This window comes from Macrotis lagotis, chromosome 5 (genome assembly GCF_037893015.1).
Source record: "Macrotis lagotis isolate mMagLag1 chromosome 5, bilby.v1.9.chrom.fasta, whole genome shotgun sequence".
Classification (NCBI taxonomy): Eukaryota; Metazoa; Chordata; class Mammalia; order Peramelemorphia; family Peramelidae; genus Macrotis; species Macrotis lagotis.
In genome coordinates this window covers 192,252,305-192,275,455 of record NC_133662.1, presented here as the reverse complement: position 1 = coordinate 192,275,455, position 23,151 = coordinate 192,252,305, and the positions used below count along the sequence as shown (strand labels likewise).

At 34.9% G+C, this 23,151-nt stretch overlaps 1 protein-coding gene across 14 annotated transcripts in view; it reads right to left on the bottom strand.

Moving 5' to 3' along the window:
- Positions 1–23,151, bottom strand: part of CCDC18 (coiled-coil domain containing 18) — a 120,330-nt gene that overhangs the window by 48,479 nt on the left and 48,700 nt on the right. For 12 of the 14 annotated variants that reach the window (XM_074188178.1, XM_074188170.1, XM_074188171.1 and 9 more), the window contains 5 exons: positions 21,441–21,575; positions 21,212–21,289; positions 7,908–8,024; positions 5,953–6,120; positions 1,524–1,666 (listed from right to left, as the gene is read on the bottom strand). In XM_074188178.1, coding sequence (XP_074044279.1) covers positions 1,524–1,666; positions 5,953–6,120; positions 7,908–8,024; positions 21,212–21,289; positions 21,441–21,575 — 641 coding nt within the window. The remainder of the gene's footprint in view (positions 1–1,523; positions 1,667–5,952; positions 6,121–7,907; positions 8,025–21,211; positions 21,290–21,440; positions 21,576–23,151) is intronic. The other 2 variants (XM_074188174.1, XM_074188176.1) reach the window with 2 other exon arrangements.

Here is a 23,151-nt window from a genome sequence, read left to right as displayed (position 1 = left end):
ACTTTATAATTTTTTTTTTTGCTATTTTTGTGGTTGTTCATTTTTCCAGTCTAATTATTGACTTTTAACTTTGTTAAAGGTAGATTCTGCTCCAGGGATGGAGGGAGCACTGTCCCAAACAAACAAATTTTTGGGCCATTGTTTTCAGAGCTAATTCTGGGGGCCCTGAGAGTTTTAAGTTCTTCCAAGATGACAAGATCTAAGGAGAGGTGTGGTCCCTGCTCTTCTGGCCTGTGATCAATGGCAAGCAATCTTCTCCACCCTGGAATTGGAATTAGGAGCCCTGTACCCTTGCAGCCACAAGTTCTAGTGAGCTAGTTCTCCTCTTGACTCTGGGACAAGGTACTATGTATGGACAATTTATTAGACATGGTTTTCACACAATGCCAGCAAAGAGGTCCTTGTTACTTCCTTCTAACCATTTGTTTAAAGATCTCCCAAAGTTACTGCTGCTACTGATGATATGTCTCTAAAGACCCGTTGTTGGCCCCTCATTATGTCCTATATGCTGCATGGTCTCTATTGCGCTCTAGGTCTGTCTACCATCCCACTGAGAGAGAACTTTTTTGAGATTCTCCTTAGCTGTCATGAATTGAAAAGTTATTTTTTGAAGTGTTACTTTAAAGTTGTGTGTATGTAGGCTTATTTGGGAGAGATCAGGTGAGTCCCTACCTTTACTCCACCATCTTGGCTCCACCTTTCTCCCTTTTCTTATGTACTTTGATTCCAACAGGTGCTTAGCTATGCCTAGCATAGCAATTACTTAATAAATGCTGGTAAACTGATTGGTAATCAAAGTTTTATTTTAGTTTTATTTGTTCCTCAAGATACATGAAGATGGAGAACAAATTCGATTATTTCAAACACTTTCTACAAAACACACCCTTTAAATCTGACACATCATCTTACATCACCTGATCCATACCTGAGAGGCTGGGTATGTATGATTTAAGTGACAACTTCATATAAGCAGCAATGTGACCAGTTAGATGGAGAACTGACTTTGAAGTCTGTGAGACATGTATTCAAATTTTACCTCTAGCACATCACCTATGGTCAGTCAGCTAACCTCGGTGTTCCAGTCACTCCAATATAAGCTCCCTAGACCAATTCCTCTAGGTTGCCAGACAAGTTGGCAGGAGTTCCCTCCACTTCTGAAATATACCCACAACCAACCAGTGATATCCACACAGCTGGATTAAATCACAGTCTTCAATACATGGTAAAAACTATCATTTTACAAAGAATATTCAAGAAACATTTTAGGTGATTGAGAAACTAGTGGCAAGGGAACAGCTGTAAAAGAGTGATCATAAGAAGAATGACCAAAACACAAGTAAAAACACAATAGCTTCATACTCCTGCTAAGACACATAGGTACAAATCAGTAAAATTTAAACAGGTAAATGTTGTTATAAATACTTTATCAATGCACAATCTAAATATTAAAACTATTATATCTTTATAGCTTTTGTAGAAAGGAAAAAAATTTAAGAATAATAAGGAAAAAATTAAAGTTATACCTGGCAGTGCTAGTAAGCTCAATAACCTTCTGCCTTTTTGTATCTGCTTCATGAGAGGCTGATTCAAGTTTCTCCTCCATTTTTCTCAACTTTTCTGCTGAAGTTTCTTTTTGTTTTTGAAGTTCTTGTTCCAGCTTTGACACCTTATGAAGATTTTTTAATTTAGTATTTCAACTCTTGTTACAGGTCAAGTCTACCTATACTAGTCTTTAGAAGAAAAGTATTATGAAAATATTTTACTAATTCAAAATAGACTGCTCCAAAATCAAACCAGGATACAGGAAAAATACAAATCTTTAAAAGATAAGGCTATGCTTAGTCAAGTAATAAATAGTTCTATCGTTGAGTCTATAGCTCAAGATTTTTAACTGTGAATTCGATGGGAGAGCTTATTATAAATGGGAAGGCATGTCTATCAAATTTGTGGATGACATGAACCTGGAATGAATAATTGATATGAATAATAGATACAAGAATCAGTTCTTAGAAATAGCTTGACATGCTAAAATGCCAAGCTAAGCTGAACAATTTAATTGTTGTGAAATTTAATAGTACCAAACATAATCCTATTAAAGTCTGACACTTGGGTTTAAAAAAAAAATTAACTTTTAGGAATCTAATGGTGGAAAGTCCTGGATAGAAACAGTTAATGTGTAAAAAGACCCAAGGGGTTTCAGTAGACTGCAAGCTCAATATAAATCAGCATTATGAAATGGGAGCCAAAAAACCTACCCTCAGCTTTATTCAGAAAAGTGTATTCAAGGGGGCAGCTAGGTGGCACAGTGGATAAAGCACCAGCCCTGGAGTCAGGAGTACCTGGGTCTCAAATCTGGTCTCAAACACTTAATAATCACCTAGCTGTGTGGCCTTGGGCAAGCCACTTAACCCCATTTGCCTTGCAAAAAATAAAAAATAAAAAAGTGTATTCAAAATGAATGTGATTAATTCTATTTACTTAATAATCATTATACTGATAGTTTTGAGTATTATATGTACATTCTGAGCACCATATTTTAGGAGACACTGACTAGGAGGAGTAAACCTGGATCAGAGGAACAAAAGTCAAAAGAGGATCATTTGAAGGAACTGATGTTCATCCTAAAGAACAAAAGACTTCTTAAGGGAGTGGAAGAGGGTAGAAAAGAGAATTCTTCAGGCATCTGAAAGGTTATCTCATGGAAGAGAGAGAGATTCAACTTTTCCTGTTTGACCATAGAGAATAGAACTATGGACAAATAGCAGAAACCAGTGGGAGATGAATTTCAACTTAACCTCAAAATAGAGTGGCCTGCATCAAAGTAAGATGTGAATGAATTCCTTTTTAAAAATCTGGAAGTAATAGGAGAGAAAAAGAGGAAAGATTGAGGACATAAAAATGCCATAGCTAGGTGATTTTAGAGAATGCTATCATATCACTCAGTCTACAACAGTCAGTCAGAAACATTTAGTAAGCATCTACTTTGCCACACATTGTGCTAAGAAGTTCTGGGGATAAAAATAAGAGGGAACACAAACAAACAACTAGTCTCTGTATTCAATGAGCTCACAAGTATAGAGGATGACCACATAAAAAGAAGCTTGGATAGGAGTAGGGAGGAAGGAAAGGTATCCAGCTTGGGAGAATGATGAAATCCTTAAATCCTATAGAAGGATGGGAAATTATGATATGGCTGCCCTGGTCATCTTCTTAAATGGAAGATCTGGAAGACACTCTCTTCATCTCTATCTTCTTCAGTTAGAGGGAAGGGGGTGTGATGAGTTTCAGAGTTGATGTGATCTTGCAGGATGACGAGTTTCTGGAGACAATGATGATGCCCAGGAAAGCATTGGTGGGAAATGAGCACATTTACAGAAGATATAAAGGAACCAGTGGAAAGGCAAAGATTGAAGATCCAGGGGCGGCTAGGTGCCAAAAGTTGTAATGATTTATGAAACAAGGTTCAGAGAAAGGTTATCTCATGGAAGAGAGAGATTCAACTTTTCCTGTTTGACCACAGAGTGAGAGAAAGGTATGAAGGAATGGGATTAAGGGCAAAGGTGTAGGAGGAGAGACTTATAATTTGTCTCCTCTACATATGTTTATCTCCAGATACATCTGTATCTGTATCTATATCGATCAATCAATCTTTTCACAAAGATATATTTGCAAGGTGATGATGATAATGATTAATTTTCTTGAGAGAGAATAGTTAAACTCATGAGAATTAATAAAATTATTGCAACAGAGTGTAGAAGAAAAAAGGGCCTAAGAACCTTGGGGAACACCATAGTTAATGAATAGTGATGGTGCCATCAAAGAATTTGGAAAAAGGAATATCCAAAAAAATAGGAGAAGCAGGAGACAGTAGTGTCATTAAAACCCAGAGAGTAGTACATATAAGAGTAAAGAGAAGGTGGTCAACTGCAAATATTGCAGAAAGGTCAAAATGCCTGAGGACTGATAAAAGACCATCAGATTCTGTAATTAAAAAATCACTGGTAATTCTGAAGACTGTTTCAGCTGAGTGATAAGGCTGGAAGCCAGATTGCATGAGTTGAGGGGTGAGAGAAGAGGAAGTGGGAGCACTGAATACTGAGAGAAAGGAAAGATACAAAATGATTATTTTGAAAGTTTGGTAGGATCTAGTGAAGGGTTTTCAAGAATGGGGAGATTTAGGCATATTTAAAGGCAGTCAGAAAGAAACCAATAGATCAGGATAAGTCAAAAATTTGAGAGAAAGGGGGACAGGAAGAAAAGATTGGAAAGGTAATGTCAAACTGTTTTGAGTTGAAGAAATTTGGAAAAGTGACTTCAATTTCCTCAGTAAGATAAGAGCTGGAGGGTGTGCTGGCTGTTGGGATATAAGGCGATGGAGTTATAAGAGACTTAAAGAGGAAAGAGAAGGTATTGGAACAGCTTTGAGGTGAGGAAGGTAGAGAATCAATTAAGGGAGGAATAAAAGGACTGTCTTGCTGTAACAAGTTATTATCCTACTGAAGCTGAAGAATTCAAGATTAGAGACCATGGATAATAGGAATAGTCCAGAATAATCCAGGACTGAGATCTGGGAAGAGATAATCAGTACTAAATCAAGGGGACAGGTAATTTGAGAATAGAGGATAGTGTAGAATTGAAATGGAAAACTACTGGGTTAAGAATAAAGAGGAAAGAAAATAAAGTTCTAAGAGATTGAAGGATTAAACATCTCAGTGAGGAAAAGAATAGCATAAGGCAGGAAGAGACATGGGGTACAGTAGAATGACAGGAGACCAGAGTCAGAGAAGAATATAAACAATTTTAATTAGGAAAGTGGAACACTTTTTTTCCCTGTTTTTTGCAAGGCAGTAGAGTTAAGTGACTTGCCCAAGGCCACACAGCTAGGTAATTATTAAGTTTTTAAGGCTGGATTTGAACTCAAGTCCTCTCGACTCCAGGGCCAATGCTCTATTCACTGTGCCACCTAGCTGCCTCCTGGAGCACTTTTGAGTAATCGTGACATGAAGAATGTGAGCATCCCTGTTGTTGGCTGAGGTAAAGTGAAGGAGTAGGTCATGGGATTTAAGGAGACTGAGGAGCAAAGTAGATTTTAATTAGATTTTTGTGATTCACAAAGTACTCACTTTGTTTTGAATTCTGAATCTACTGGACTAAGCCTAATTTAGGTTTGGCATTACAGTGCCTTTCTTCTGATACCCTAGTTGCTAGGGCTTTCATTTCCCAATCTACTATAAAATAATCTTTTATGTATTCTGTATACATTTATTTATTTATATGTTATCTCCTCTGTTACATTGTAAACTTCTTGAAGGAAGGGAATATTTTGTCTCTATCCCTAGCACTTAGAGCAAAAAACACAGCAGGTACCCTAGTGACTGAATAGTTAGTTTCTGAAACAAAAGCTCATGTCTTTAATTTCAATATTCTTCCAATGAACCTAGGGACATGATACTACAAAAAAGGAGTGTAAAGTATATAATCAAAGTGATATATGATTAGAAGGGCTGGCTATGGAGTGAGAGAACAAGCCTCAACAACTGAATAGACCATACCCTGCATGGAGAGCTGTGCAATGTCAAGAGAACTAATGAGAACTCTAGCATACTTAGTGAATCTCTGGTGTAGAATTTACCCAAGGAAAAAAAAAAACAACAACAACTATCATTTATTGGAGTCCTTAAAGATTTCCAAAGTATCTTCTAAGCATTAATATATTTGAGACTTAAAACTTAAAAAAGAAAAATTCAAAGATTCAGAGAGGTTAGGTGATTTTTTTCCACAGACAGTTATCAGCAAATGGGAGAAGCACAAAAAATAACAAAGCAGGGGTTGTAATTTGGACCTTTGGAAGGAATAACCATATAAAGAAGGCCAAAGAATCACTAAAAGTATTTAAAATACAAAATGAAACAGCTATTTTTTTTTAAATTATAGTTTCTACATGAAAGATACCTGTTTTTCAAGCTTAGCTTGAGAGTCTTCTAATTCTCCATTTCTTACAGTCTCATCTTGTAACATCTGCTGCTGTTGCTGCAAAGTATGCTGCAAAATAACATTTTGTTTGGTGGTCTCTTGTAGATTGAGAGTTTTTAATTTTAATTCTTTCTGTAAACAATACACCTAAAAAGATAATATATTAAGATAATATAGTGTTTCACAGGAAAGACAATACAATTATAGAGTTAGAGCTACTCACATAAAGTATAAGGCAATACCTGAAAAAATGCCTTTAATATCAAAATAATCTTTAATCTTTGTTATAAGGCATGGCTAGGAAATGGGAAAGAAATAAATTTAGAAATAAGAATAAAATAAATTTAAAATAGAAATAAAATTTTTAAAAAGATCATGTGAGAGAAAACTATAATCATGTTTTTTTTTCATAAACTAGACGTCTAGCCTCTATTCTTGGGCTATGCAATTTAATAAAAATAATGGTGCTACCTAAAATTTACTGATTTGGCACTATATGAATCAAATCAACAAGTCAAAACCTTATAGAGCCACGAAACATAACAAAATTCAGTTGGAAGAACAGAGGGTCTAGAATCTCAAAGGAAATAATGAAAAAAGGAAGATAAGGGAGGCATTCATAGCATTATCGTATCTTAAACTGACCCATGACTGTAATGCTTTCTCTTCTTATCTCTGTCTACTGAAGAAATAAGCACTAAAAATATTTGGTCCTGGTTAGAAATAGAAAAGTATTAGTGGCACACTCTAAACATGCAAAATTCAGAAGTAGAAATATTTAGACCAATGTTTGATAACATTTATGCCCAAGAGTATAAATTACTAGGAAAGATTCAATCTGACAGGAGCTACTTTATGGTTTAGCCCTTGAAGGCAAAGGAACAACAAGGATCACCATATTGCTGATCAAAGAATATATTGGGGGACAAATAAGGTGCAAGAGGACTGGAAAAGTTTAAGAGATGGGGCAGGTTAGAAAGGGCTTTAAAAACTCAAATGGAAGATTTTATAATTGATGATAATAATAATAATAATAATAAGAATAATAAGAAGAAGAAGAAGAAGAAAAGGAAGAAGAAGAAAAAGAAGAAGAAGAAGAAGAAAGAAATCCCTGGAGTTTATGGAATAATAGGAGTGAGGGAAGAACAGTCAGATTTTACAAATTATCAATTTGACAGCTGAATGGAAGATGGATTGGTATCTGGTATAAGGCGAGATTTGAGGCAAGGTCAACCATTATGCTTTTGCAATAGTCAAGTATGAGGTGATGAGATACTTATACCAGGCATGTAGCAGTGTTAGAGGATAGAAGGGAACATATCTAAAAAGTGTTACAAAGGTAGATTCAACAAGACTTGGCAAATGATTGGATGAGGGGGATTAGAAAGTGAGAAATTGAGGGTAACGTATAAGTTGCAAGCTTGGGTGAAGGGGAAGGTAGTGGTCATTTTAAACCTGATATTCCATTGCAATGAAATATTTTGGAATATACAATTATAATAATTTCCGAGAGAAATATTTCTGGCTGTGAAGCAAACATTACAAATAAGCGTTTGAATTATTATTTTGTGATTGTCTAGATTTAAGAAAGTATTAAAGCAGGCTGATTTCAGAAACTGTTAATAATGCAGGTTAAACTTAAAAGGACAAATACTAGTTTACAGTTTATTTCTAGCAGTTATGGAAACATTCAGAAGCTAAAAAGGTTCTCTCCTATGTACTTTTTGTTTTACTTTAATCCTTAGAAGGAAAGCGAAAACAGCATACCCTCTTGTTTCACAGCCAGAAATATTGTTTTCTTCTTATTTTCCCTCTTCCAGTCTTGTATATTAGTTGCAATACATAATTTTGGAAATTACTTTGATAAAACCTTAATGGTCAACTAGAATATTGCATAAATATGATCCTGTACCTCAGATATAATTGGTAATTACCTCTTCAGATTTCTTCTTTATTTGTTTTTCAAACTTATCCTTGTTTCCTTCCAGTTGGCTCAGATGTGCACCCAGTTCCTCTTTACACATATCCAGGGCTGACTCTAATTGTCTGACCTAGTCACAGGTAACAAAAAAGTCAAACAAGTAATGCCTAAAAAGATATGATTAATAAGGAAGCTACTACCCTCACCCCCACCTGACAAGTGTTCAATCTATGTTTGTTGAGATTTGCTACTTTTGGCTCAGATTATCAAGAATAAAATATAGAAAATGAAATCTTGGTTATTGAAAACTTACCTTCTGGAACCCCTTCAGGGATGCTGCAGAAGATTTTAAAAGACATAAAAGAACAGGAATGAAAAAAAGCAGCAGAGACCAGAGAAGCAATAACAACAATGTTTTAAAACAATGATAATAGCTATTGAGCAGCAGCCTGAGCTAAGAAATCAGCAGTGAAGTTGTCCGACAGTAGAGGATATGGGAAGAGGTGGTTCTGAGAAGAGCCCCTGGAAGCTCAGTGGCTTCTCAAGTATTGCTGGGTTATGCAAAAGGCAGTTGGTCATATAAGGCAAAATAAAAAGTCTGCATAGGAGGTGAGGATAACAACCATTAAAGTTCAGAAGTCTATAAAAATTCAGTGTCCCATGCTAAAAATAAGACAGAAATATTTTTATCTTGGTATTTCCAGTACTTAAGAAGTTATTCAATAAATGCTGAAATGAATTCTTGAAAATATAAATATACTTGTTTTTATATCATATGTCTAATTCTATGCTATTTGTACAGTTTATTTTATGAAGTAATGTGTGATAGTATTTTGAAAATATTCCTGCCTGCCAATACTTATATTGATTCAATCTATGGTCCAAATAGTTGTTATGAAATATTATAGAAAAAATTTCATAAAAATGTTGGCTCCATGCAGGCACTATTACAAGATTTTCAAACTCATAAAAATTAGAAGTTTGTATTATTTATATCTGGAAATCTGTTCATAACAAACTTTTAAGAAAGGGGTGGCTAGGTGGTACAGTGGTTAGAGCACTAGCCCTGGAGTCAGGAGTACCTGAGTTCAATCCAGCCTCAGACACTTAATAATTACCTAGCTGTGTGGTTGGGCAAGCCACTTAACCCCATTGCCTTGCAAAAACCTAAAAAGAAGGACTTAGAAAAAATTGAAATATGGAGTCAAAAATACAAAAGTTATCATTTTCTGGTAAAAAGAATTTGTAAAAGTTTGAATCTTAAAACAAATTCATAAACTGGTGGAGTTCTTCTTTCATACATTTTTTTTTTTAAGTTTTCCAGAAATTTATCAGTTTTCAATCACTGCCTTTAGAGGTAATCTTCTGCTTGGCTTGATTCAAAGAAGGTACTTAAGAGCAGTTAGCCTCATAGATTTGCTAAATCCTCTTTACCTTTGCACCAGAGTACATTACAATACAAAATGTTAATAATGAAGACTCAGAGTCATTGTAAACATTTTATGTGCACAGTACATTCTGTTTTGTTAGTTGTCCTTTATACTCAAAGAAGACCATGACGAACAGGGAGGTGATGCCATGACAAGTATGTAAACTGGATATAAGTTGGGGGGAGGGGGTTGTGCTAAGTGACCAGTCTCACTTTCTCCTCTGGAGCCATCTGGGTCCTGTAACCAGATATGAATCAGGAAGACTGGAGATGGCCCTGGATGCACATGGTCCACATGGTATATCACTCCTTCACTCTTGGTGACTTTGGACAGAAAGTATAAAATACAATTTAAAATTTATTTAAAATAATTTTTGAATTATAAAAAGCTAAAGTTCCAGAACTTACAAGGGTAAGGAATTATTGATTATTATTTATATTATTATATTATATTATTTATTATTATTTAGGAGGAATCATCTTACAAAGTTATAGATAGTAAAATTTTTTCTCTTTAAAACAATCCCTGTCTGTAAGAATTTTGCATTTTAATTAACAGCAAGGACACACTGAGTAGATAAGACAAGCACACACAGAGAGACACACACACACTGAAAGTAAAGGATTAAAAATAAAAATTACAAAGTTCTCCTAAGAGTTATTTGGAGGTTCTGGGGTGGAGTCAAGATGGTGGCACAAAGTTAACAAGCTCTAGGAGCCTTTCCCTACCAAAGATACATGAAGCCTCTACTCTGACACTCACGCTACAGATCCCACCAAGAAAAAGAAAAGATTCAAAGAAGTTTTCAACTGCAGACATCATGGAGGATCTTCACTAAAGGTCTGACTCTTTGGGGGAAAGGGGGAAGAAAAATCCAGGAGTTGGGAGAGCAGGGAAAGCCAGTGGGAGGGTGTTAGCCACAGTGCAGTCCAGGTCCAGACAACTTAATAATAACAGAGGTGCTGGCAGCTGGATAGCAAGCCAGCAGGGAGGATCCCAACCCCAAACAAAGTCTGAACCCTGAAAACACCAGGGTAAAAAACAGGACTGGGTTGGGAACAATCCTCTGTTAAGTCAGAATCTGGAAATAAGGGCGGGGGGGATAAACCTCTGCAAAGGTAAGGCCTGGACTACATAGGCAACATCTGGGCCAACAACAAACCAGGAATCAGACCCCAGGCCAGCAAAATAAAAACTTGGATCTATACTCCATATATCACAGGAGCAGAACTACAACAACAAAGATGAGCAAAAAAGCTAAGAGTGCTCACTATCGAAAACTACTTCACAGATAAAGATGACAGTAATGCCATATCTGAAGAAGAAAGCAGTGAAAAATCACTTATAGAAGTATCAAAACAGTTTATAAATTGGAATGAAATACAAAAGTTCATCGAAGAGCTTAAAAAAGGATTTAAAAACCAAAGAAAAGAGAAGAAGAAAAATTGAAAAAAGAAATGAAAGTCCTGCAGTAAATTGTCAAAAATTGACCAGAGAATTAAACACCTTTAAAAAGGAAACACAAAAGGTAATTGAAGAAAATAAAATCCTAAAAATTAGAATTGAACAACTAGAAACAAATGAATCTATAACACTATAAGATTCCATCAAACAAAATAAAAATGCTGAAAAAAATTGAAAAAAATGTAAAGTACATTCTAGGGAAAATGAATGACCTGGAAAGCAGATCCAGGAGAGACAATCTATGAATCATCAGACTTCCAGAAAGCCTGGACCCACAAAAGAACCTGGAAAACATCATGTAAGAAATTACAAGGGAAAATTACCTCAATCTACTAAAACAAGATAACAATATAACAATTTGAGAGAATCCACAGAACCCCTCCAGAAAGGGACCCCAGGATAAAAACTCCAAGGACTGTAATAGCCAAATTCCAGAACCCTCAAATAAAAGAGAGAACATTATATACAGCAAAAAAGAAAACAATTCAAATACAAAGAGAACATAAGCAGACCAACACAGGACCTATTTAGCCTCAACACAAAGGATGGGAAGTTTTAGAATAACATATTTTGGAGAGCTAAGGACCTGGGATCACAGCACTGGAAAATTCAGCATATATTGTCAGGAAGAAAGATGGATGTTCAATGAAATACAGGACTTTCGGAATTTCCTGACACAAAGACCAGAACTGAACAGAGAATTCAATCACCAAATACAGGACTGAAGAGTTACATAAAAAAAGGTAAATGAAAAAGGGGCACTGAAAAAACAATCTGTTTTAAACAGTTATTGGTCCCTAAAAGGGAAGATAAAACAATTCTAACTCATTAGAAGTGTACTTCTCTAATGATAATTAGAGGGTAGAATATAATTGAAGAGAATGAACCTAAAGGGTATGGGTTTAATTGGATCTTGCCTCTCAACTGAAGAGGTCCAAGAGGTCCATCACTACGTCTGAGACAAAAAGTCCTGAAAAACAAAAGGAGCATAATTTTCGCTTATGTATCATATTAACCTTTGACTTGCTTTAATCACAAGGTGCTAAGCACCTTGTCTAATGAGGACATCAGAAATGAGGACCTGAGACATGTGTCTCTGTTACTTACAATCATTTGTAAAGTTCTCAATGAGGCCTCCAGAGCCTCCCAGTACTTAGAGATCTTCATGATTCTTTCAATTAATTAGATTAGGGTTTGAGTTAACCTATATTTCATTCAACAAGATGTTAAGTACCCTGGGTGGGAAGGGGGGAAGGTAAAATGTGAAAGAAAATAGGCCTGGGGGGAAGGGACACAAATAGTTCAAGAAATGATAAGACTTTGGCTTGTGAAAAGGACTGTGTGTACTTGAAGTGGGGGGGTAAGGTAAAAAATGATTATAATTATATATATATATATATATATATATATAATTATATTTTGATGCAATTTGAGACAATGCTGCTTATCAAGCAATCAAGTAATTTTTGATTGCTTGACATCTGTGATGATATCATGATCACAATAGGAGTTTATCAAGCAATCAGAGTACCAAGGGAAGAAGCATAAAGATTTATAATTTTAAAGGGAAAAAAGGGAGAATGTGAATACTGAGTAAATTCTATTCAATAGATTTAACCCAGTGAGTAAATAAAATACATTCCCACTTAGGTTTAAAAATCTAATTTAATCTACAGGGAAGGGAGGGGACTGGGAACAGGGAAAGATAAGGGAAGAAGGGACTGATAAAAGGGAAGGGAAAGTATAAGTGGAAAAAAAACCTGAAAGTTAAATTTTTCAAAGAAAAGTCAAAGGGGAAAGGTAGTAAAATTTTGGTGAGGAGGATTATGAGAAAAGGAAAGAGGGGAGGCTAGGTGGCACAGTGGATAAAACACTGGCCCTGGAGTCAGGAGTACCTGAGTTCAAATCTGGCCTCAGACACTTAATAATTACCTAGCTGTGTGACCTTGGGCAAGCTACTTAACCCCATTTGCCTTACAAAAAAAAAACCTAAAAAAAAGGGAAAGGAAGGAGATAAATATAAATGAGAAAGATAGCATGGAAGGAAATACGGAATTAGTAATCTTAACTGTAAATGTGAATGGGATAAGCTGTCCCATAAAATGGAAATTGATAACAGAATGAATTAAAAACCAGAATCCTAAAATATGTTGTTTACAAGAAACATATTTGAAACAGAGATATGCACAAAGGGTAAAGATAAAAGGTTGAAGCAAAATATATTATGCCTCAGTGGAAGTAAAAAAAATCTGGGTTAGTGATCCTAATCTCAGACAAAGTAAAAGAAGAAATCAATCTCATTAAAAAGGGCAAGGAAGGAAACTCATCTTCTTAAAAGGCACCATTGGTAATGAAGCTATATCATTACTAAACATGTATGCACATAGTGGTATAGCATCCAGATTCCTAAAGGAAAAACTGAGTGCATTACAAGGAGAAATAGACAGCAAAACTTTAATAATGGGAGACCTCAATCTCCTTCTCTCAGAACTAGATAAATCTAGCAACAAAATGAACAAGAAGGAAGTTAAGAGGGTGAATGAAAAGTTAGAAAACTTAGATATGATAGACCTCTGGAGAAAACTTAATGGGGATAGAAAAGAATATACCTTTTTCTTGGCAGTACATGGCACCTTCACCAAAATTGACCATGTACTAGGGCACAAAAACCTTAAAATCAAATGCAGAAAGGCAGAAATAATAAATATGCACTTCTCAGACCACGATGCAATAAAAATCATATGTAATAAAGGGTCAAGGGAAAGATAAACCAAGAACTAATTGGAAATTAAATAACTTTATCTTAAATAATGGGTGGATCAAAGAGCAATAATAGAAATAATCAATAATTATATCCATGAAAATGATAATAATGAGATATGGGATGCAGCCAAGCAGTTTTGAGGGGAAACTTTTAATCTTTAAATAACTATATGAATAAAATAGAGAAAGAGGAGATCAATGAACTGGGTATACAACTAAAAAAGCTAGAAAAAAGAACAAATTAAACACCTTCTATTAATGGAAAGCAAGAAAACCATTGATCTCATAAATAAAACTAAGAGTTGGTTTTATGAAAAAGTCAATAAGATAGACAAACGTCCGGTTAATCTGATTAAAAATAGAAAGAAGATAACCAAATTATTAGTGTCAAATATGAAAAAGCTGAACTAACCACCAGTGAGGAGGAAATTAAAGAAATTATTCAGAGATACTTTGCCAAACTATATGCCAATAAATTGGACAACTTACATGAAATGGATAAATATTTACAAAAATACAAAATTACAAAATACCCAAATTAACGTTATTAAATTACTTAAATAACCCCATTTCAGAAAAAGAAATCAAAGAAACCATCAATAAACCCCCTAAGAAAAAGTCCAGGTCCAGATGGATTTACAAATGAATTCTACCAAACATTTTAGGAACAATTAACTCCTATTCTACATAAATTATTTAGGAGAAAAGGGTGTCCTTTTATGACACCAACATGGTGTGCTGATACTTAAACCAGGAAGAATCAAAACAGACAAAGAAAATTATAGACCAATCTCCCTAATGAATATTGATGCAGAAATCTTAAATAAAATTTTAGCAATGAAATTATAGCAAGTTATTACAAGAATAATATACCATGATCAAGTTGGATTTATACCAGGCAGGCAGGGATGGTTCAACATTAGGAAAACACTCAACATAATTAAGCATATTAATAGTAAAAAACCAACAAAAAAAATCACATGATTATCTCAATAGATTCTGAAAAAACTTTGATTAAAATACAACATCCATTTCTATTAAAAACACTAGAAAGTTTAGGAATAAATGGAGTTTACCTTATCTATCTATCTAAAACCATCAACAAATAATATATTTAATGGGAATAAACTCAGAGCATTTCCAACAAATTCAGGGGTGAAACAAGGTTGCCCATTATCATCATTACTATTCAATATAATATTAGAAATGCTAGCAGTAGTGATAAGAGAAGAAAAAGAAATCAAAGGAATCAGAATTGGTGATGAGGAAGCAAAACTTTTACTCTTTGCAGATGATATGATGGCATACTTGGAGAATCCAAGAAAATCACTTAAAAATCTCCTTGAAACAATTAACAAATTCAGCAAAGTAGCAGGATATAAAATAAATCCACATAAATCATCAGCATTTCTATATATGAACAACAAAGCCCAAGAACAAGAGGAAAAGAAATTCCATTTAAAAGAATTGTAGACAACATTAAATACCTGGGAATCTACCTCCCAAGACAAACCCAGAAACTGTATGAACACAACTATAAAGCTCTCCTCACCCAAATAAAGTCAGATCAAAATAATTGGAAAAATGTCAAATGCTCATGGTTAGGTCAAGTTAATAAGATAAAAATGACAATTCTACCCAAATTAAATTATTCAGTGCCATACCAATCAAACTACCAAATAACTACTTTACTGAGCTAGGAAAAATAATAACAAAATTCATCTGGAGAAAGAAAAGGGCAAGAATAGCAAGGGAACTGATGAAAAAAATGTAAAGGAAGGTGGCTTAGTTCTACCAGATCTAAAACTATACTATAAAGTAGCAGTCATCAAAACTTCCTGGCACTGGTTAAGAAATAGAATAATGGATCAGAGGACTGGGATAGGTTCAAAAGAAAATACAGTAAATGACTATAGCAATCTACTATTTGACAAACCCAAAGACATAAGCCTCTGGGATAAGAACTCACTATCTGACATAAATTGTTGGGAAACCTGGAAAATAGCATACAAAAACTAAGCATAGATCCACATCTCACATCCTATATCAAAAATAAGGTCAAAATGGGTATAGGATATAGACAGAAAAAGTGATACCATAGATAAATTAATAAATCAAAATATATTCTATCTGATCTATGGAAAAGGGATAAATTTATGACCAAACAAGAATTAGAGCAGATTATAAACTGCAAAATGAATGATTTTGACTATATGCTAAATGTTTTTGCACTTATAAAATCAATGCAGCCAAAATTAGAAGAAAAGCAGAAACAATCTTCACAACCAGGAGTTCTGATAAAGGTCTCATTTCTAAAATAGAGAATTACATCAAATCTATAAGGTCACAAGTCATTCCCCACTTGATAGTCAAAGGATATGAACAGTTTACAAATGAAGAAATTAAAGCAATATATAAGCATATGGAAAAAATGCTCCAAATCACTATTGATTAGAGAAATGCAAATTAAAACAACAGTGAGGGGTCATCTCACACCTATTAGACTAGTCCGGATGAGAAAAAAGGGAAGATGATCAATGTTGGAGAGGTTGTGGGAGGATTGGAACATTGATGTATTGTGAAGTTGTGAATGGATCCAGCCTTTCTAGAGAGCAATATGGAACTATGCCCAAACCCAATTCTAGGAAAATATCCAGAAGAAACTTAAGAAAAGGGAAAAAATTTCACAGCAGCTCTTTTTGTAATGGCAGAAAAATTGGAAATTGAGGAGATGCCCATCAATTGGGGAATGGCTAAACAAGATACGTTACATGAATACTATGGAATATTATTGTTCTATAAGAAACAATAAGTGGTTGGACTCTAGAGAAGCATGGAATGGCATGGGATCTGATGCTGAGCAAAGGGAGTAGAGCCAAGAAAACAATTTACACATCAACAACCTTATGAGATGAACAACCTTGATGGAAGCAACCCCTCTTGGCAGGCCAGAGAGCTAGGATAAATGTATTTCACAGATTTTGGACTATATCATCACCAGAGGAAGAAAAACAAAACAAAACAAAACACACAGGAAAAAAAAACACCCTTACAGAATCTGATGAACACTTTATAAAAATTATCTCTTAAGTATCTCTTTCCCTTAATCCTAATTCCTCTTGACAAAAATTACCAATTTGTGAATATGTATGTAAAATGGTAACCTGACAGCTCCCAATTGAGGGGAGGAGGGTGGGAAGGGAGGGTGAAGGGAAACTTTGTAACTTGGAAATAAATACGAATATACAAATGGATGAAAATTAAAAAAAAAAGATTTGGAGGGGACAGAATAAATTATGACATCTAACTTAAACATCTCCTGTGACTATCCAGTACAGGCTTTTAGACAGATTTGTGCTTCCTAAGAACATTTTTGTCTTTGTTTTCTCTGTACCTGGCACAGTATAAGGCACCGGAAAACATGACAAATGGAAGTGGTCAGTGTCAACAATGGGAAAAACAAATTTATCACTTTACTTCTGTGTCTCTTTTGCCTAAGTGTGATGTAATCTCTCCCCTTGTGCTCTCTCTCTCTCTCCTCCCTGCCCAGAGCTTTGTCTCATACTTCCCCCCAACTGATATCAGACAACTTCCTCTGCTCTTTTCCTTTACTCCAGGCTCAGATGATGAAGTGGCTCTTCTCATTTTCAAGGCAAACTGCTCAGCATGCATCCTTGGTCCCATCCACTTCTAATTTCTCCATCCTTTAGTCTCATCCTTTAGCTCACATCCTTTCCCTATCATTTAGTATCAATCTTCAGCTGCCCTTTTTATTGACTCCTTCCCTACTGCCAACAAACGTGTTCATGTCTCTTTATCCTTAAAAAAGTCCCATTTTATCCAATCATCGCACTAGCTATCTTCATATAGTTCTCTTCATTGTGGCTAAATTGCTTGAGAAAGTAGTCTATAATCAGCCTCCACTTCTTTCCTTTTATTCTATAACTGGCTTCCAGCCTTGTCAATTAACAAAAACTGTCTTCTGAAAAGTTAAAAATGATCTCTTAAATCTCTCAATCTTGATTCTTTTTTTTTCTTTTTTAGTTTTTTTCAAGGGTTAAGTGACTTGCCCACAGTCACACAGTTAGGTAATTATTAAGTGTCTGAAGCCGAATTTGAACTCAGGTCCTTCTGACTCCAGGGCTGGTGCTCTATCCACTGCACTACCTAGCTGCCCCAATCCTAATCCCTTTGAACCTCTCTGCAGTATGTGCCACTATTGATCATCTTTTCATTTTGGATACTTTCTCCTCTCTGAGGTTTTCTGTCTGTCCAACCATTGCCTCTCCTGCTCCTTTTGCTGGTTCTTCCTCCAGGTCATGTACCCCCTGGGTTGAATTCAGGGTTTCCTATTTTTTTTCACTTTCCTACTCTCTGATTTGCTGATCTCATTAGTTCCCATGGATTAAGTAGTATCTTCATGCAGTTGATTCCCAGACCACTCTACTTAGCCCTAGTCTCTCTGCTTAGTTTTAGTCATGTTTCTCCAATTACCTCTTAAGACATATTAAACTAGATGACCAATGGGCATCTTAAACTCAACTTGTCTAAAAACAAACATTATTTTTTCCTCAAAACTTTCTTCCAGTTTCCCTATTACTATTAAGGATACCAGCAAAGAGATTTTAAAAAATAAAAGGGGACAAAAACCTATTTGTATAAAAATATTTTTGGCAGTTCTTTTTTTATGGTAGCAAAGAATTGGAAAATGAGGGAATGTCCAAAAATTGGGGAATAGTTAAACAAGTTAAGGTATATTATTATTATAATGGAATATCATTGTGCTAAAAATGAGCATAATGATTTCAGAAAAATTTACAAAGATTTAAATGGACTAATGCAAAATGGAATGAGCAGAACCAGGAGATCATTGTACACTGTAACAGCAATATTATACAATAAATAATCTAGCTATTCTACCAGAGTACAATGATCCAAGATAATTTCAAAGGTCTCATGATGAAAAATGCTATCCATCTCCAGAAAAAGAACCAATGGGAGCCTGAATGCAGATTGCAGCATACATTTTGTGTATGTATATGTGTGTGTATATGTGTGTGTGTGTGTTTAAATGACAGTGCTATGTTTTCTTTTATAACATGACTAATATAGAAATATTTTTGCAGGATTTCACATGAATAACATCAAATTGCTTACTATTTTCAGGGAAGGAGAGAGAATCTAGAACTTTAAAGTGAAGATAATAAATTATATGTAATTGGGAAAAAATAAGATATATTCCCCCAAGGGAGAAAAATGGGGGAGATATAGGTATATTCATAGGCCACTCAGCTGTCACACTGTCAAATATTTCTAAAGTACAAGTCTGACTCATGTCACCCTTACTCCCACCATTCAACCTTCTTTCCTCTTCCTAACACTAGATAAACTCGCTCCTGTTTCTAGGAATTTGTTGGCTCCTATGCCTAGAAGTCTCTCCCTTTCACCTCTGCTTCACTGATTTTCTTCTTGTACCAGTTTAAAAATCCTGTTTTCTGAAAGAAGTCTTTTTAGATCCTCCCTTAATGCAAATTAGTTGTCATCAGTATCGTTTTTTTAATCCTTTTTAGTTGTGTCTTTGTAATCCCATTTGGAGTTTTCTTGGCAAACATACTAATGTACTAAATATTTCCTTCTACAGCTCATTTTACGGATTAAAAAAAAACTGAGGAAAGGAGGTTTAAATGACTTGCCTAGGGTCATATAACTAGTTAAGTGTCTAAGGTCACATTTGAACTCAGATCTTCCTGTCTCCTGGGGCCTTATAGCCACTGTGCCACTTAGTGGTCGGAAATGCAAATGCCTTCTATCTAGCTATTATCTCTAATTTATTGTGTCTGTGTCTTAATTGCACATAGCTATTCACATGTTGCCTCCCCCATTAGAACGAGAGCTTCTTAAGGGCAGGGACTGGTTTTTGCCTAGCACAGTGACTGGCTTATGTGAGGCAAGACTGACGGCTTGTTGGAGGATTGAAAATGGAACAACCTGAGACGACTGCTGGCATTCACCCATGTAACTCTACCCTATACCCTATAACTCCTTTAGTTCACCAACTCTTCCTGATGCTTATGCATTCCTTATGCTAACATGCTTTATACTTCATGATAATAAAAAGAATTACTCATTATGCTTTATACTACTTAGTCCACAAACTGAATTCATAAAGACTTATGTTTTTAGGTTCTTTTCTTTATTTTTCTCTCCCCTTCTACCCTTAGTAATATGCTATTTGGGCATTAAATAAGTAGAAATAACTTATATTACCAATATTGGTATTTAAAATTTCACATTTGCCTCTGAGGATTCCCTGAAAATTCTATCTATATTTTACTAATGGAAATCACTTTCCAAACAAGAATATAATAAAAAGTTCACATGCAATAACAATATAGATATTTTATCAGAAATATTATGTCATACATTCACTTCGTTCTTTAAATCAAATAATATTCTTTTCAATTCTACATATGTTTATGTAAGTGGACAGGGAACAAACACATTAAGCAAGAAATTTAGATAACATTTTTTTTTTATTTAGGGCAATGGGGTTAAGTGGCTTGCCCAAGGCCACACAGGTAGGTAATTATTAAGTGTCTGAGGCTGGATTTGAACTCAGGTACTCCTGACTCCAGGGCCGGTGCTCTATCCACTGTGCTACCTAGCTGCCCCTAGATAACATTTAAGTAAAGGACAGAGATAAATATTAAGTCCAAAAATTACCATTCAAACGTATTCACAAAAGGCTATCTAGAAAAAATAGAGAATGAATGTTATGTAAGAAATTACATTTTAGATGTTAATTTGATTTATACTTTTTAAACCAAATAAGACAGAAAAATGAAATGTAATGACACATTTAATCCTCTTTTACTATAAAACCTTTTAAAATCAGATAATTTCATTGGTATTAAAAAATGTCTAATGTGAATCCTCTCTACCAATGCTGATCAACACTAGCTCGGCAACTTAAGAGTTTTACTGAATTGTCTGGGAAACTAAAAGGTGAGGTTTGCTCAAGGTTACAAAGCAAGTATATGTTAGAAATAAGACTTGAACTGAGTTTTTCTAATTATGTAAACCAAAACACTCTCCACTTTGCTCATGCTATTTCTAAAAAATGTTAGCAACAAAAGCAAAGAGAAACAGATTATGATAACTGAATTCACATCTAATATGAAATCTTCATGTTAGTTGGCTTTGATTTCCATCTCTATTCATTTCTACTCTTAGCCCCCCCCCCCCTTTTTTTTTTAAGGTTTTTGCAAGGCAATGGGGTTAAGTGGCTTGCCCAAGGCCACACAGCTAGGTAATTATTAAGTGCCTGAGGCTGGATTTGAATTCAGGTACTCCTGACTCCAGGGCCAATGCTCTATCCACTGTGCCACCTAGCTGCCCCAAATAAATGAAGTTTTAATGATTTATAAACTAGATCATTAACTACTGAATAATCAAGAACTGTTCACAATACACAATGAGGAAACGGTACTTAAAATGAATATATATTCAATAATAAGTAAGCCTGAATTTGTAGAATATAATTTATTTATTCCTTTTTTATACAAAGGAACTTTTCTTAAATTTATTTGGAAAAATAAATTTCTGAAAAACTCCTCTAGCAAAACAAAAGAAATAACTTCTTAAATGACAATGTACTAACTTTGATTGCTTCTTCAGCTACTTGGTCCTGTAGCATTTTCAAAGATTCATCTTTTTTAGTATTCTGCTTCTCCAACTCCTGTAAATGCAAAGAAATAGCCCAATAATATGTAAACATGCATATAAGTATTCTATAAACGAGGAAATGTCTGACTAGGAATTATAACCATATAATAGTAAATGATAATTGAAAAACTTTACTTAAATAATATCTTAGAAAATGATTTTACCCCCTTTTTTTCCAGCAATAGTCTATCCAGTGATTCAAGATGATGTTGTTTATATAAAATATCTTGTTGCAAAATGGACACAGTCTTTTCCTGTTCTTTAAATTGTTGGTCTTTCTTTTCAAGCTGAATTTGAAACTGTACATAAAAACATAATTGATTTACACATGAACTTTTTTTCAGGACTTCAACATATTTAAAGCAATTACATATCAAGGAAATATACCCTTCTATAACAAAGAACCTATCAGCAGCAGAATTTAAGAGAAAATATATACTCAAGAAACAGGGAAGTATACATATATAATCAATAAATGCATATTCTATGATGTATTTGATCATAAAATTTAAAGTTGGAAAGGGGTATCAGAGATCATATAGTTCAAACAAGACTAAAAGAGATTAAGCTATTTGGGCAACTAGGTGGTACAGTGTGGATAAAGCACTGGGCTTACAGAGAGATCCAAGTTCAAACTCAGCATCAGATATTTACTCTCTGTGTGAGCCTAGTTAAGTCATTTAACCTCTGTTGGCCTCAGTTTTCTTACCTAAAATGGCAATAATAATTGCACCCACCTCTCAGGGCTGCTGAGACTCAAGTGAGATACTATTTGTAAAGTACTTATTTGCTTAAAGCAACTCAGAGGTAGCACCTCACACCTCCCAGACTGGCCAATAGGACCAGAAAGGATAATGATCATCGTTGGAAGGTTGTGGGAAATCTGGGACACTATTACATTGCTGGTGGAGGCTTGAACTCATCCAACCTTTCTGGAAAGCAATTTGGAACTACGCCCAAAGGGCAACAAAAATGTGTATACCCTTTGATCCAGCAATGCCACTAATTGGGTCTATACACTGAAGAGATGATGAAAAGGGGTAAAAAATCACTTGTACAAAAATATTCATAGCAGCCCTGTTTGTGGTGGCAAAGAATTGGAAATCAAGTAAATGTCTTTCAATTAAGGAATGGCTTAGCAAACTGTGGTATATGTATGTCATGGAACACTATTGTTCTATTAGAAACCAGGAAGGATGGGATTTCAGAGAAGCCTGGAGGGATTTGCATGAACTGATGCTGAATGAGATGAGCAGAACCAGAAAAACACTGTACACCCTAACAGCAACATGGGGATGATTATCAACCTTGATGGACTCACTCATTACATCAGTGCAACAATCAGGGACAATTTGGGGCTGTCTACAATGGAGAATACCATCTGTATCTAGAGAAAGAACTGCAGAGTTTGAACAAAGACCAAGGACTACTACCTTTAATTTAGGGGAAAAAACCTGTTATCTCATTGCCTGATCATGCTATCTCTTATACTTTATGTTTCTTCCTTAAGGATATGATTTCTCTCTCATCACATTCAATTTGGATCAATGTATACCATGGAAACAATGTAAAGACTGATAAATTGCCTTCTGTGGGGGGTGGGGAGGGAAGTAAGATTAGGGGAAAAATTGTAAAACTCTAAATAAAATCTTTTAAAAAAAGTACTTATTTGGACAAGGTCTGACACCTGTTGCAGTAGGAGCTTAAGAAATACTTTCCCTCCTTTTTATGTATCCCATTGTCACACTATAAAAACATGCATAATAAATAATAAATTATTTCGGAAGTTTAGTGGATTTGGAAAAAAACTCGAAAGAAAACTATAAAAGTAAGCAAATTCTATTTCTATTGGAAAGTTGGATGATGTTACCTCCC